Source organism: Sinocyclocheilus grahami, unplaced genomic scaffold, assembly GCF_001515645.1.
Source record: "Sinocyclocheilus grahami isolate Dianchi unplaced genomic scaffold, SAMN03320097.WGS_v1.1 scaffold525.1, whole genome shotgun sequence".
NCBI lineage: Eukaryota > Metazoa > Chordata > Actinopteri > Cypriniformes > Cyprinidae > Sinocyclocheilus > Sinocyclocheilus grahami.
In genome coordinates, this window is record NW_015505704.1 from 518,415 (window position 1) to 531,605 (window position 13,191).

Consider the following 13,191-nt stretch of genomic DNA (forward strand, 5'->3'; position numbering starts at 1 on the left):
ACTTACAAAGAAATTAAGGGTCTGTAATTTTTATGGTAGGTTTATCTTAACGTAAAGAGACAGAATATCAACCAAAAAAATCCAGAAAAACACATTATATAAAGGTTAGAAATTGATTTGCATTTCAGTGAGTGAAATAAGTATTTGATCCCCAAACAAAACATAACTTAGTACTTGGTGCAGAAACCCTTGTTGGCAAGCACAGAGGTAAGACGTTTCTTGTAGTTGGTCACCAGGTTTGCACACATCTCAGGAGGGATTTTGGTCCACTCCTCTTTACAGATCCTCTCTAAATCCTTAAGGATTATTGGCTTTTCAGCTCCCTCCACAGATTTTCTATAGGACTGAGGTCTGGAGACTGGCTAGGCCACACCATGACCTTAATGTGCTTCTTCTTGAGCCACTCCTATGTTGCCTTGACAGTATGGCGGTATGTTTTGGGTCATTATAATCCTTGAAGACTTATCCAAGACCCATCTTCAATGTTCTGGCTGAGGGAAGGAGGTTCTCGTCCAAGATTTTACAGTACATGGCCCCGTCCATTTGCCCCTCAATGCAGTGAAGTCGTCCTGTACCCTTAGCAGAAAAACAGACCCAAAGCATAATGTTTCCACTTCCGTGTTTGACTGTAGGGATGGTGTTCATGGGGTCATAGTCAGCATTTCTCTCCCTCCAAACACGGCGAGTCGAGTTAATGCCAAAGAGCTCAATTTTGGTCTCATCTGACCACAGCACTTTCTCCCAAGCCTTCTCTGAATCATTTAGATGCTCTCTGGCAAACTTTAAACGGGCCTGTACATGTGCCTTCTTGAGCAGGGGGACCTTGCGGGTGCTGCAGGATTTCAGTCCATTAGTGGCATAGTGTGTTACCAATTGTGGTCCCAACTGCCTTAAGATGATTAACAAGCTACTCCCGTGTAATTCGGGGCTGATCCCTCACCTTTCTCATGATCATCCTTACCCCATGAGGCAAGATCTTGCACAGAGCTCCAGACTGAGGCCGATTGATGGTTATTTTGTATTTCTTTAATTTCCGAATAATCCCACCAACAGTTGTCTCCTTCTCACCAAGCTTCATGCTGATGGTCTTGTAGCCCATTCAAGGCTTGTACAGATCTACAATCTTGTCTCTGACATCCTTTGAAAGCTCTTTGGTCTTGCCCATGGTGGTGGGAGAGGTTGGAATGGAAGATACAGATTGTGTGGACAGGTGTCTTTTATACACCTAGCGAGCTGGCATTAGGAGTAACTTCTTAAAGTGACGGGACTAATCTGTGTTCCACAAGGGCACATAACCAATCTGTGGAAGCCAGAATTCTTGCTGGTTGGTAGGAGATCAAATACTTATTTCACTCACTGAAATGCAAATCAATCTCTGACTTTTATATAATGTGTTTTTTCTGGATTTTTTGGTCTGTATTTTGTCTCTACCCATTAAAATAAACCTACCTTAAAAATGAAAGACCCTTCATTTCTTTGTAAGTGGGCAAGCTTATAAAATCAGCAGGGGATCAATTAAATATTTTCCCCACTGTAACTACTACAATTGGACCTTCTCAGCATGACATATTGACTAAAGATTCTGACCTCGTTTTCAGACATCATCCCAGGTACGGTCTGCAGTGAGGTTCCCAGCGAGATGACTAGCACTTCTTCAGGTGTGACCTCCTGCAGAGACTCCTGAGAGCTGGCTTCAGTCTCTCCCTCCTGGGCCATGTTGGAACGGCTTCGGCTGCGAGAGCCTGCTGGGTGAGGAAGAGTGGGAAAGGAGACAAACTATAAGGGTTAGAGGAACCGCAAGGCTGCTAAGTGTGTTAGCAAAAGCCTGCATGAGCACTAGCATTCACAAACGCTCAAAAACATCTTTAAATGGCAACAATAACATGTGAGTGAAGAAACTTTTTAAAGAAACTGTGGCAAAATATATTTTACAGATAACACTTTAAAACAATGAACACATGTTCCAGACTGCTTAAAGACAAATTGGACTACCCCTTTTTATGGCTGATGAAACCTTTTTTTGCAAGATTCTAATGTCTAATGTATTCTAATGTAGAAAACAGCTAGTGTGGAATATGGTGGAAAAGGTGCAGGCACATCTTACAAAATTTATGACACTGAAATGTCTCACTTCAACTACATTTATATCGCATGGGGCAAGTAATGCAGCCCAGATATGGTACAGCGAGAAGCAAAATGCATAGCAGGGACACACACAGCAGACACAGCAAGTGCGGAAAGCACTTGTGAAGCGGTGAGAGGTACATGTCGGTCACGGCAGTCTGTCAGGGTTACCCACCAAATGGGGTTACTAAGGGTATATGAGCGGACAGGGCAGTGGCAGAGGGCTCCCAACACGTTATGGCAGCCAACTGTTGTCCTGAAGATCATTGGCAGCAAGGCAAGAAAAAAGGTGGAAGAGACAGAAGGGGGAAGTCAGAGAGTTGGTGGATAAGATAAACAGTGTGTAAAAGATCAGTAAATGAGTGTAAGAACAAACAGTAGTTAATTAATAGAAGACAACTAACTAGTGTCCATGTCTGGGTGAGTTGTAAAAAGGAGATATTAGCTCTGTTCCAGCATCCTTATGACTCTCTATTCCTAAGCCTCCCATGCTCAATATATTTCAATATATTTTGAATAAATTAACATGTAGCTAAGCTAACAATGCTATGCTCCATGCAGGAAAAAAAAAACAAGACACAGATATAATGGGCAAAATCATAAATTAAAAAAAAAATTATATTACTGAATTACTTTGATTCAACCTTTTTAATACTGAATGAAATATTTTTTTATATTATTTTAAATCAATATTTCTTTAACCTAATCAATCATCTTGGACTTATTTTTTAGATTTTTTTGGTGAATTCTAAAAAATATTATTATTATTATCATCATCATTATCCTATCTAATAATAAGAACAACAACAAATAGTAGCAGTATTATCTTACATATCTTAGTAGTAGTAGTATTTAATAATCTTATATATAAATAATAATTAGTAGCAGTTTATTTGTTTTAATGCCATATCAGCAACAATGGCTATATTCATGCCAACATCAACAGTAACATTTCAATACATCATTTTAATTAGTATTAGTAGTAGTATCTTATAACAATAATATTAAGTAACAATAATAAATTATTATTGCCATCCATTCTTAAATAAAATATTATTATTATTACTACTACTAAAATAGAATCTATTTAAAAATCCCAAGTGTGCATCCTCAACTACACAATCATATGAACAACCAGTAACTAACAACACGGATTTAAGTTTCACATCCGTAGAGCACAAAACTTACTTTCAATATGAAGCAATGATACTTGCAGTTCAATAAGTGAGTCAGATGTTGATTCAGTACCCTTCTTGACTGACTCAGTAGGTTCATTCAGTGAATTCAAGTTGATTCTTTTTGAACAATTTCAAATAACCAGAATAAAGAGTCATTTATTCTTGTATCAGATTACACTGGACTGCACTTTCTATAAATCAGAGGGTTAGTCTCCAAAGAATCTGCAGCAATCAACATGCAGTAAAGTTAATGTAGAAGGAATACCAATAGGGAGTCTGTTCTTCTTGTTGGCGGGTGTGGTAGCTGGGGAGAGCTGGGGTGTGTTGGAAGGTGTGAGCTCCAGGCTGTTGCTCTTTGTCGTGCGGGACTGAGGTACATTGGCTATTAGGGTTTCCAGAGCCAGGTGGTCTTCTTCTCTAAGCTGATCTCCTGCAGTGACACTACGCACAAAGTCCTCCTGAACAGAAATGAGTTTAAAGACGTTTCTTTTTTCTTTGGCACAAACACGCTATCAAACAATCACTCCAAGTTGATATCCTGTGAAATAAGGCCTGCAAAGATGTACAATAAGTTTTTTTTATGTCTTCAGGTAATTTTTTTAACTCATTCTTAATCAGTGATGGTAATTAAAGCAGGTGGGCCTAATTATTCAGCTATCATCATTAGTGAATTTCACACAGTGAGTCTAATGCAATAACAACATAGGAGTCGGGCTAATTGGCTCTGTAAATGACAGTGCGATGATGAGCATCTTGCTGCACATGCTGAGAAGAAAAGCACAGGGAAACGGAGGGTTATTGGCTCTTGGCAGTGTTGGGCAGGAAGAGTTAAAGCATTAGGACTGTAAAGGTATGCAGTATGACTGTTACTGCTATATTAGTGGGACGGGTTTAGGCATGCTCTGTTGAGGTTCGAAAGAGGGTGAGGTAGACGAGTCATTTTTCATTGATCTGAATCTTCTGTAAAAGCTGAGTTGCTGAGTACAGTAAAAGCACTGAGATATGTTTTGATTAGGGCTGTCCAATGATTAAAGTGATTATTCGTGTTTAATTACACATCACACTGTGATTAAATTAACTGCAAGTTATTACATATCAATATTACATAAAAGCTCTCAAATGAAGAAAATGCAATGATCTACGCATCTGCTACAATAATCTAATGTCAATGTTTAGAAGTCAATAAATTGTTTGCTTTTTTTTCCATATTAGCATAAGCCTGTCACAGGCCAACAGTCCACAGTAATCCATTGTGCAATCAATCTGTCTTAGTGTTAGTCTTAGTGTTTTTGTGTACTTATTCACATGCAGGTCAGAGGACATGATTAAACGTGTTCATTTTAGTATCACATTAGATTTTCTATAATTGTCCTAAATTACAATTTAATTGGACAGTCCTAGTTTACCGAACGTAGACTAGTTTGTGAATATGACAATGTTTAGGACATCCCACTCTCTGCTAAACTAAACAGATTCATTTGAATAGAACTGTACAGAAAATGATCAAACTATAAACATCTTCATAAAGACTTCACATTTCAGGCAGGAAAAGGATGTGAAACTGCAAAGGAATTCTTATATAAGTCATAGTGCAACTTATTACAAAACTGCAGACCAATATTTTAGACGGATGTGATTTCACGGTGACCACGTGAACAGCCCAAAGCTCATTTGTACTTTTGATGACGTAATCATAAAAATCAGACGAAGTTGACTTCCTTCCACACATCTCTTTCTTCACTGCATTACATACCAGAGCTAAAAGCTGATTATGAGTCATGTAAACCACCGTCCGTGTGAGGCCCTCCAGTAAATTCATTGACGACATCGGTGGAGTCTCGACAGCTCTTCCACCAATGACGATGTCCAAAAAGGCAGCAACACACATCTAAAAAGACAAAAAAGCTGCAATGAATCAATCCACAAAAAGAGTGTTGGGACATGTTAATGAAGCATATAACATTCCCTAGTCATGATTGGAATAGCGTACTACCATTGTACTACTCATACTATTTGCACAATGTACTTTGTGCAGTATGTTAATATTCTGTATGTATGGAATACCCAGATGATATTTACTAAAATATTATTTAACTTTTAAAATAAAGGAGTATGTGCAAACACATATTACATTTTGTGGTCAATTTGTATTGAGAATCATGAAATTTCACTGGAGTTGGTTGGTTTCTGCTTCTGAGATTTTGCTAAACTGAGATTTAGGAAACTGGCCAGTGTGCAATACGCCAATAGCCTATGTTCGTCTTCATATAGCAACAAAATGAGAAAGATGATATAGATGAGAAAGACAATCAGAAACAAAGAAGCTTTATAATTCTGGGTTTGTCTCTTACCTTATCAAACTTGGATAAACTGCTTTTACGTCGAGGATCTCCATCATCTGCATCAGACATTGCTAACTGCTGCAACAACTGCCCCACCTAAAACATCAAATTAGGTTTTATTTTTTTGAATATATTAATATCACAGACAGACATAAACCACACTTAATTTGTGTGTCAGAAAAAGTGTTGTATTGAATTATGGCTGGATGTCTTTCTATAGTGTCGCCAGTTTATAAGTTTATTTAGTGTCACCTTATTATAATTTGATTATTTTAATTAATTAACATTTGACTAACTGAACTGCAAGTCATAATTTTCATCCATGTTTAACTTCAGAATCAGAAATTGAAGTGAACTGAAAACTGTACTCTGCTCTGTACACAACCCTCTATGTATCATTTTATGAACACATTTTTGTGGGACTTAATTAAAATGACTAAATTACTGACTGGTTATTCATGCAACAATTGTAGGCTTAGTTCAATAAAAAAAAAGTGTTTTGATAAATGTGATTTTTTTTTTATGCTAATCATTTAAATACAAATAAAAATCTGTAAATTCTCATTTGCAAATATTGTCATACTCTCAGCATTTTAAACCTAGCTGACCTCATTACAGTTGTTTTGTAATATACTGGTAATGATGCAACACCATTATTCTCTACCTGCATGAGGTTGAAACGTGCCACCTCATTGATGGGTGCATCGGAGATGATGCCATACTGTTCAGGGTTGACGATGGCTGGACAGATGAAGCATGTGAGCAGCAAGTCGGTGCACATCGTCCTCACCTCCCCGACCTCTAACCTTTCCACACGTGCCAGCGTCTTATACATCTGAGACACAATCCAGCGCAGGCTCTGTGGGAAGCAATATGTGTTCTGCTTCAGGTAGCCGATAAAGGTGTTGACCAGGGCCACCAGCTTGGCTTCGTTGGCCTCCACTGCTGCCTGAACTTTTCTGCGGTACTCATCTGTGCCTTTCTCTCCAAACAGGCGCTCCTGCTGGGCCGGGGTAAACCGTTCTATCAGCTTGGCTGGATCTGTCTCTAGATGGTCCTCGTCCTCCACCAGCAATTGCATGATGGGCTCGTGGAGGGTTGCAGTGAGGAAAAGCTTAGCTGAATACAGGCCCTCGGTGAAAAGTTTGAAGAGGATGCTGAAGGCACACGTGCCTCGCCGTAACAGACGACGAGGGTTGTCACTTTCCTTTAGCTCAAATTCCACCAAATAACGTAGCACCTGGACAGAGTAGGACAGTACAAAAAAAAAAGAGTTATATGTGGTATAAATATCTAATCCTTAACAAATAAAATAAAAAATAAATAAATATATATAAAATAAAAAAGTTTAATGAATAAAACATGTATTATTATGTAGCGTCTGCGTAGGATCATGCTGGAGTGTTGGACTGTTTATGGCTTAAAAGACCCTTTTAGCCTTTTGACATTTGCATATAAATTACAGTTCTGGTCAGAGATGTTACTTGTATAGGGGTTTTAAATTGCCAGATGGTTCTTCACCGACTAAAATATTTATTTAATATATAGGGATGTAACGAGTAACCGCGAGCCGGTTGAAAATCGATTTAAATATGTGATTCAAATGCAGTGGTTGCCTCTAATTTTAATTGGAAAGAGCACAGACAAAGCCTTAGTTTGTTTATATGAAGAGATTTTTTTAAATTTTGTGTTACTTATTTATTTGATTTGGGGCTTGTTTTAAAATAAAATAAAAAATAGTTTTGTTATTTACATTTACATTATATTTAAATTGTGTTATTTAGCAAACGCTTTTATCCAAAGCGACTAACAAATGAGGACAACAGAAGCAATCAAAACCAACAAAAGAGCAATAATTTACAAGTGCTATATTAGTATATTATTATAGTGTTATATTTAAATTTCACAAAGAAACGTACAGTATTTTGTCTAAGCAATAATAAAAGGACACATTTAATTTATCATTTAAATCTCATTTTGTAAAAAAAAAAAAAAAACGAAAATCGAATCGAGAAATAAAAACTGGAAAACAAACCGTGCGTGTTTAAATCTCAGTCCCTTTTAAGGTGATTATTGGATTCTTTGATGATTTTTCAGAGGTTGTGGTTAAGTGATGTGAAATACTGCCATTCTTTCCTATTCTCTCTCTTTTCCTTACTTTGTTTCATTCTGTGTATATATGTTTTAGTTAGTTATATGTTAGATATAGTTTCATTTTATTAAATCCCTTATATTCACAACGGATTGTCTCTGTTTACTGTTCACAGTTCCAAGTCAATGAATGTTTGAACCTTTGCTACATTTGGCTAAGAATTACTGCTAGCACTGTACAAAGAAGGACAGTTTATTGTTCCGTGGCCAGAAAATAAATATTCCTTGAATTGATAAATGATTATATTGTCTGCTCGGTGGACGGACAGATCAAATAATTGTAATATTGATTCTGCTACAGTTAATTCGAAGATATAATCTAAATATTTATTATGAATCATAACCAGTTATGATTCGTCATAAATATTCCCCTTTTTAGAGCTAATAAATAATAATAAACGTTACAATTATATAAAATATTTATTTAATATATAGGGATGTAACGAGTAACCGCGAGCCGGTTGAAAATCGATTTAAATATGTGATTCAAATGCAGTGGTTGCCTCTAATTTTAATTGGAAAGAGCACAGACAAAGCCTTAGTTTGTTTATATGAAGAGATTTTTTTAAATTTTGTGTTACTTATTTATTTGATTTGGGGCTTGTTTTAAAATAAAATAAAAAATAGTTTTGTTATTTACATTTACATTATATTTAAATTGTGTTATTTAGCAAACGCTTTTATCCAAAGCGACTAACAAATGAGGACAACAGAAGCAATCAAAACCAACAAAAGAGCAATAATTTACAAGTGCTATATTAGTATATTATTATAGTGTTATATTTAAATTTCACAAAGAAACGTACAGTATTTTGTCTAAAAGCAATAATAAAAGGACATTTAATTTATCATTTAAATCTCATTTTGTAAAAAAAAAAAAAAACGAGAATCGAATCGAGAAATCAAAATCGTGAATCAAATCGTGAGTTGAGTGAATCGTTACATCCCTAATAATACACATATCAAAAATAATATAGTATAATAAATAAAATCATATAAAAAATTATATTTGTACCACGACACACATGTATATCCTATGTACCTGTAGCAGGTAGCATTCATCCTCTTGCATGATGCAGTTGCCATAGAGTGAGGTGAAGACTGTGTGTATGACCCCCTGCGTGTGCTCATGATTGAGTCTCTCTCCTGCCACCAAACAGGATGCCACTAATCGCGGGTTCTCCCTCAAGCGGCCCAAGAACTCCCCATAGATGCTCTCCTGAAAGCCCAGTGTCTTATAACCATCCACAAACTGTGTGTCCTCCAGAAACTTGGCATGCTGACAGCATTCTGCAGGAGAGGCCTCCGCACTGGAAAGGAAAGAGATGCATTTAGAGAACTGGACTGCAGAGAATCCTGTGATTAAATCTGATCACGCTGGAGATGCACTGGAATGAATGTGCAAATGCAATTCAGATAAATAAATATCTCTATACTATCTGCTGGCTGGATACTCCAAATATCCATTACAAGTTTAGTTGCTGTCCTGAATGAACTTGAATGTTGTTTCAAGAAGTTCCTAGCATCAAAGACTACCAGAGGTTTAATCATTTTTAGTGTGCTACAATATACTATAAGATATGGCATTTAAAAAAAAACAGAACTAGAACCAAACCATGTAGAAATCACCTAAAGAAGTAGTTCTCAGTCTTTAACTCTTACTCTGTAAATCCTGAATGACTGAAAAAGTCATGTAAATTCAATGGTTAAAAAGAGTGGGAAACATAAAAACATTCAGCTGCTAAAACTTCTGGAATTCTGACTTTTAATTTACAGAAACTAGAAGTATTAGGCCTTTGAATATTGTTGTGAACAATGGGGGGGTTGGGTGCTTGGAGGTTAAAGGTTGAAAACCACTGCCATATTCAGCAATAGTTTAACCAGAAGTCATAATTTACTCACACTCATGATGTTCCAAACCCATATGACCTAATTTCTTTCATTCAACACAAAATAAGAACTTCTAGAGAATGCACAGGCCTCTCTCGTCCATATATTGAAGAGGAATCCAGGATTTTATATGAGGAAAGAGTGAACATTCTTCAACATTTCTTTTATCATGTACCACAAAGAAAGAAACTCATAAGGGTTTGGGACAACATGAGGGTAAGTAATCGATGACAAAACTTTACTTCTTTCAAGTCTAGAATGATTAGGCTGATTTTTCCCTGCGGTCTCAGTTGTTCACAATTTTACAAGTTTGGTTCTTTCTGAAGTGTACTTTTCACAATGGGGATTCAGTAGTATACCCTCATTATAACAGCTGGACAGCACATCTTAGAATTACACATACTGTACCTTAGTAGGATAAAAGCAAATGAGGCCTTTTATGAAAATAAAATCACTACATTTAGAGTCATTAAACAGAGCTGCTGAATAGCTCAACTCCAACTGTGTAAGACAAATAACCATGCCTAAACAGGAAGACTGCTCTATTTCCTCTGAGAAGGGAGAGAATAGAGCAATTTTCATACAGGGAACTTACGAGACTATAAACACGGACATACAGCATAAGAAAATTACACAAATTTTATAAGGTCCAAAGGGCATGCTGAAGTAAAGCATTTTTTAATTACTTCACCTTTTTACTTAGCATCAGCACACAGCAATGGCAACTACACAAAGTAGCTTTGACGCGTTTCATTTAACCTCATGAAACTGCCGTAAAAAGAAGCAAGTCATGAAATGCATCATTGCTGCTTATTTGTTCGGTGTGCAAAACATATGTCATTCACAAAATCTGACCAAAATCATTCTATTGGTAAACAAAGTCAGCACTGAATATTAAGGACTATACAGCAGTAATCCATTGCTCAATCATGCACTAACGTAATGACAATGACAATGCAAAGACCACATACAATCTTTAAGACACTAAACTTCTTTAACAGTCAAGCACTTGTGAGAAATGAAAAGAGATGGAGCATGCAATTTTCTCTTGGTCAACAATGTATTTCAGGACTGTGTCCAGATCAAACTAAATTTCTAACATCAAAGATAAACTCCCTAATACATAAGTGAGATATAATGTGCAGTCGACATAATGAGAATAAACCCAAAATAATACAGTGATGGACCAATCAGAGTAAAGTGTTCAAGAGCCATGTAATATTCAAATGTGTACATCAATCAGTGTTTTTATTGTTAATTTTATTTGTTAACATAAATATTAAATGAAAATCTAAACTCTAGTAAAAAAAGTCCCCCTGTAGTGAAAACCAAGTTTATGTCTATGTGGTGGTTTTAATATGCTTTTAGACAAACCATGTGCCAATCTATTAATCAACACCATTCCTGAGTATTTTCTCCTTAAAACTGTAGTTTCCCAATGGCAGTCTCAGAAATGCGGTTTGAAACAGCCCTCGGTTTGCTACGTCACAATCCAATAACCAATCACGTCAAGGGATCGATTCCTATCACTAGCACGCAAAATATACCAATACCAGCAACTACGAATGTTCATTTTAACTGGTTAACCATTAACCGACTGTGAGAATTTTTGACCGATTAATACAATCAGTTAAACGGTTTAAAAAGGTTTTTTTTTCCAGTAATTTATCAAAATATTTAAAAAGGTTTGCTGCATGGTTAAAATAAAATTCATTTTTACACAAAAAAAAATGCAAGTCACGTATAAGTCGCATTTTATTATTTCCTTCAGAAATAGGCCTAATGCCGACACGAAATGTTTACAAACATTATAATAAACACCATAAACATAGCTAGGCTATTTTAGTTCCCCTCACTCCACAACAAATCCTTTCAATTAACAGTATTTAGAAAAGAACAAGAATTAAAAATGTAAGAAGCTATAGCTATATAAACGACAAGCCAAAACTAATTCATTTAGGCTAAAACGAAACTGAAACCAACGTTGAGTCTCTCATTTGACACAAAATCATTCGCGATGTATTTGAATGCCTAAATATTATTTATTATGTAGCCTACTTCACTCACGTTCCAATATCCACGTAAAACAAAATGGTTTGCATAACATCACGGCGGTACAGTGATAACGCTTAACGGCACAGATTTGACTACATATTTAAACTGAGCAGTGTGTTTTTTCCATATGTTTGACTGACTGTATTTTACTATGATAATGAACAGGCTGCATTGTCAAGGTAGCAAAGGTTAACTGTGCGCGCACTTGCGGCACCGGCGCAATCACTTGAATTTTTTCCTTCTAACAGTGGAAGCAACTACTCCTTTTAGTCATAAAGATAAATTGTAAAAGGTTTGCTTTTATTTGTGTACATTCACAATAAAAACAAATCTTTGTGCTTTTGTAAAATAAGCCTAACGAAAAATAGGATCCCGCTTTCTGCCGTCTGTTTCCTTTCACACAGCACAAAAATTAACTGAAACTCGGCATACTAGGCTACTTGTTGCAGTTTTTCTTTTGTTTTCTTAATTTATTATTTAAGTAAAAATATATTTCTCGTATAGGCCTATTTATTATTATTTTATTATTATATTATATTATTATTAAATGTATATATATTTAGCCTAGCTTTATTGTGTTTTTCTCCGCTGGCAAAAGCGCTGCAGGAGCGTGATGTAATATGATGACCAGTGAATCCTCATGTTCTGTTGTTTGCTGCTTTTTGCGCATGTAAAATGAATCCCCGGGAAACAAATATTGGTATTTTTAACGGGTCACTGACACTTATCCTTTCTAATTTAATTAAATTCTAATTTAAAATAATCTTGTCGGTTAACGGTTAATAATCGGTTAACGAGCGTCGGTTGTCGGTTAGGAAAAATAACCGAAATTAACATCCCTAACCAGCACAAAACCAAAAATAAATTAGAGCAAAAAACCCATGAAGCTGTGGTTTAATGTGAATTTAGAACCGCTAACTTGCATTATAACCCGTGGCAACAGTGTAAAAGTAGCTCGGAGTCAGACCCACCTCTCCCGCATCGACTTCTGCACTAGGGCTGGGCGATATGTCAAAAATATCTTATCGATAATCGCCTTTAAAAATATTGCGATATCCGATAATATCGTCTACGTAAGCCCCACCTCCACCATGCCGCCCCACCCCCGCCGAGACAACATTGCCGACATGCACCATAAACACCCACCATGTTCAGTTTGGTCTTAATTACTGCCACAAAGTTTGGTTTTACTTTTCTTAGTTTGGGCTTAAACTAACAGAAAATATTAGCTTTGCTGTTGCTAATAATTTCCACTCTGTTCTTATCAAATTTGTGTTTGAAATGAATTTTGTTTTGTGAGGAGAACTGTTGAGGAAAAATAATAGAACCCAATTTTCATCATGGTGAAGTTGGACATTCTGGCGGTGATTGTAAGAATGATAAATGCGTGTTGATGTCATATAATATTGTCTTGAATAAAATATGCCTATTTTCCGATGTTTCTCTTTCTT

At 36.2% G+C, this 13,191-nt stretch overlaps 1 protein-coding gene across 1 annotated transcript in view; it reads right to left on the reverse strand.

Moving 5' to 3' along the window:
• LOC107555093 (GTPase-activating protein and VPS9 domain-containing protein 1-like) overlaps nt 1–13,191 on the reverse strand; it is a 46,950-nt gene that overhangs the window by 17,923 nt on the left and 15,836 nt on the right. The window contains exons 2-8 of the mRNA XM_016237786.1: nt 8,838–9,139; nt 6,309–6,884; nt 5,654–5,740; nt 5,056–5,190; nt 3,568–3,760; nt 2,300–2,380; nt 1,588–1,745 (exon numbers count right to left, since the gene is read on the reverse strand). Coding sequence (XP_016093272.1) covers nt 1,588–1,745; nt 2,300–2,380; nt 3,568–3,760; nt 5,056–5,190; nt 5,654–5,740; nt 6,309–6,884; nt 8,838–9,139 — 1,532 coding nt within the window. The remainder of the gene's footprint in view (nt 1–1,587; nt 1,746–2,299; nt 2,381–3,567; nt 3,761–5,055; nt 5,191–5,653; nt 5,741–6,308; nt 6,885–8,837; nt 9,140–13,191) is intronic.